General features: G+C 24.9%; 1 protein-coding gene across 1 annotated transcript; it reads left to right on the forward strand.

Annotated features, from left to right (window-relative positions):
- Positions 1-16: 16 nt before the first annotated feature.
- On the forward strand, positions 17-2,019 carry LOC111617424 (protein sidekick-like; the record flags this gene model as incomplete). The annotated part of the gene is made up of 3 exons (XM_023358718.1): positions 17-298; positions 1,427-1,570; positions 1,834-2,019. Coding segments are annotated over exons 1-3 (550 nt in total), but the record flags the coding sequence as incomplete, so codon positions are not given.
- Positions 2,020-3,562: the final 1,543 nt, after the last annotated feature.

Here is a 3,562-nt window from a genome sequence, read left to right on the forward strand (position 1 = left end):
ATTTTTATAATTTCAGTTCGAACCCAGATTACACAGCCACCAGTTGACACTAAAGTCATTTTAAGTTCTAATGCTGAAATGCAATGTAAAGTTTCACATGATTCAAATGTACCATATACAATTGCTTGGTATTTTGGTACTAAGAAACTGGAATCTCGAATTGGTGGTCGAGTGCAAATATTAAATGATAATACTTTGCAAATAAGACAAGCTCGTAATACTGATGTTGGTCTCTATACCTGTGAAGTTATATCTCCTGGTGGAAATGAAACAAGAAGTGCAAAATTGAATGTTATTGGTGAGTAATTCATTTTTATTTGTAATTTTAAATATTTAGAAAAATTTTTTAAAAATACTTTTTTGTACTATTATCAAATGTTATTATTCTACCTATGAATTTTATGATGGCTATGGTTATTTTCTATTATGTGACATTTAGGAAGATGATTGAAATTTTTTAATTGGTTTTTTTTTTCAAATGCAATAATTCCTTTTTACTAGTATGAAATTTTTTAGATGTTTTATGATTTATTATTCTAGCCAGTCATAATTAGGTTTTCCCAACAAATTTTAAAGATTTTATAATTCAAGATAAAAATGATGATAAATAGCTTATTTTTTGGAAAAAATTAATAAAGACTTAAATATTTTGAAAGTCAACATTTTAAATATAAACTTTGAAAAATTTGAAGCAAAGAAAAACTTTGAACATTAAAAACTTTTAAATAATCACAAGTTATTTGATTTAGAATTATATATGTCTTTATTGTTAATACTTATGTTACATAACATACTACTGCGGTAAGGGGCCTAAAACCACAAAAAAAGTACTACTACTGTGAGTGAAACTAGCTAATCAGTTAATCAAAAACAAAAAAATATTGATATGGTGAATCATAAAAATATTCATATCTTAAAAATTTGATTTCATCATTTACAAGTATATGCAGCAGATTCATTTCATACGATTTGTAATTTTCAATTTTATTTTTCTAGGAACACTAATTAAAAATGAGAAATTTGTTTATGTATAATGGCACTGCTTATATATAAACAGATGCAATATTTATACATTTAAAATCTAAAAACAAATCATGTAAAATTATATAAAAATTTGTATTGATAAAATAAATATTAAAAATATTTATTATTTTAATATTTTATGCATTACATGCTTTGTATACATATATTAGCATTTATTATCTAACAGAAAATAAATTTTAAAGAATTTTAAATTAAACATATTGTAATTATAAAATAAAAAATCATTCAAATTAATATTTTAATCATTTAAGTTAAACTTTTATTAAACTGTATTCTAAAAAATGTAATTTTAACTCAAACATTTGTTTTTGTAAATTTATAAGTATATTTAATAAATTGTAAAATTTGATTTCTATATTTTATTTTATTATTTTTTTTACAGAACTTCCTCATCCTCCAGCAAATGTAAAAGTTGATTTATTAAATACCCTTCCAAAAACTGTTAATATTAGTTGGTCAAATGGTTTTGATGGGAATAGTCCAATTACAAATTACATTGTACAGAAGCGTACAGTTCCTTCTTCAGGTAAATAGAATTTTATTGAAATCAATTAAAGTTATATAGAATCTAATTAAATTATTTCAGTTAATTAATAGTAATAATGTAAATACGATGATAAAATTAAATGGTGCTGTATATTTATGGTGTTTTTCATAGTTATATTTAGTCAAATGATACTTTAGATTCTACAGTATTAATTAACTCAATGCAGATATGATGCTAATCATTTTAAATTTATTCAATAATTTCTAGTAAATTTAACAGTTATTATTTTCTTTTTAATTTAGATGGTTATGTAGAATCATTAATTCCATGGGTAACTGCTAAAACAAATATTTCTGGTACTCAGAGATATGCTATTTTAAGCAATTTGAAACCTGCATCTAGTTACCAGTTTCGTATGAGTGCTGTCAATGGAGTAGGAGAGGGTAATCCTAGCAAAGAAACAGAAGTGATAACATTGCCTCCTGAACGTTAGTATAATATAATGAACAAAATATTTTTTATTTTACAATTAAGATTTTTTGTTTAAAAAAAGTTTTTTTAGCTTTTTATCTTTTATATTATAAAAATCTATAGTTGTTATTGGATATATTAATGTGTGTAATATATACATGGGATGGTCAAAAAGTAACTTCGTAAGGTTTACAGTTTAAAAATTAAAATACTGTTTAATGTAAATTTCAATGCAGCCAGTCTGAGAAATGACTCTGATTGTTAGCATTGAATAGTTAAAATGAAACAAGTGAAGGACAGTTGTAATGTAGCATTTTCAAATGATGACAGATTTAGAAAAGTGCTCTCATGAAGAAATCTGAACATTTATTCAATTTTTGGGATTTAAAGATTTCACTTTCTAAAATTATTGTCATTTCATTGTCAAGGTATATAAGAACAGTGTCATGTTTTGATTAAGGCATCTCAGAATGGTGTTGGACTATATACAACAAACCAGACTGTGGATTTGCTGCAGACATTTCAATAGGAAGTCTTTCTTCATCTCTCATACAGCCTAGCCTGACTTTTTTTGACTTTCACTTTCTCACAAACTCATTAGCATATGCCACATTTTTACATAGTCATCAGAATTTTTTGAGGACAGGATAAACTCATTACTTGTTGCCATAAATGATTAACAGCAAAAGAATTTTAGAATTTATTCTTGTATTAAGTCCATTTTCTTGTTGATTTTTTGATATAATTGAAATTGATTGACTACTATATATTTTATTATAACATAAGGGATTTTATTGTAAACTGTTGAAAATGATCCTAAAACATTATAAATATACTTTCTTTATGCCCTTTGNCTTCGAGCTGTAAATGCTAATGCTATTCGTGTAAGATGGACTGTAAGTATACTTTTTTAATAATTCTATTAAGAATTTATTTTGAATAATTTTTTATTCTTAATTATAGACACAAAGCTTATTTTTAGAGTGTGAAAGTAAGTTTTTAAAGAAATTTGTAAGTGCCAGTAATGAGTAAAATTTTCATTAAGTCTGACCCCATTCAAGGTACCATACATGACCCTTCTGTCTCCTCCATCCCTTAACCTTTTTAATTGCCAAATTTTAATGGCATATTCCCATATACAGAAATAACTCTGCCAAGTTTCATAAGTTTTAATTTATTCAGTCCTGAGATATAATGCAAAAAGGCACACAGTTCTGTATGGTTTTTTTTTTTACATTTTTGGGATCGTAATATCAACCCATTAAAAAATGCAAAAAAGAAAAATCCTACAGAGGTCAAAATTTGACTGATCACCATACTTTTCTCTTATATTGCATAATAACCAGGAAAGTAAATTGTCTTAAAACAGTTAAAAAGACTGATAACCACTTCTCACTTATAGAAACTAGACTAATTTTGACACGTTTACTTTGGTAGGTTCTACTCTATTAAATGTTTTGTTTGAAAGAATTTTCAGAACATTAAAGTAAATTTTTCATTATCATTTATTATTTCTGAAATAATTCTTAAAAATTCTTTAAAAATCATTTAGTAACTTTT

The sequence above is a fragment of the Centruroides sculpturatus genome, unplaced genomic scaffold (genome assembly GCF_000671375.1).
Source record: "Centruroides sculpturatus isolate CEXI.00-Female unplaced genomic scaffold, Cexi_2.0 scaffold6081, whole genome shotgun sequence".
NCBI classification, from domain to species: Eukaryota; Metazoa; Arthropoda; class Arachnida; order Scorpiones; family Buthidae; genus Centruroides; species Centruroides sculpturatus.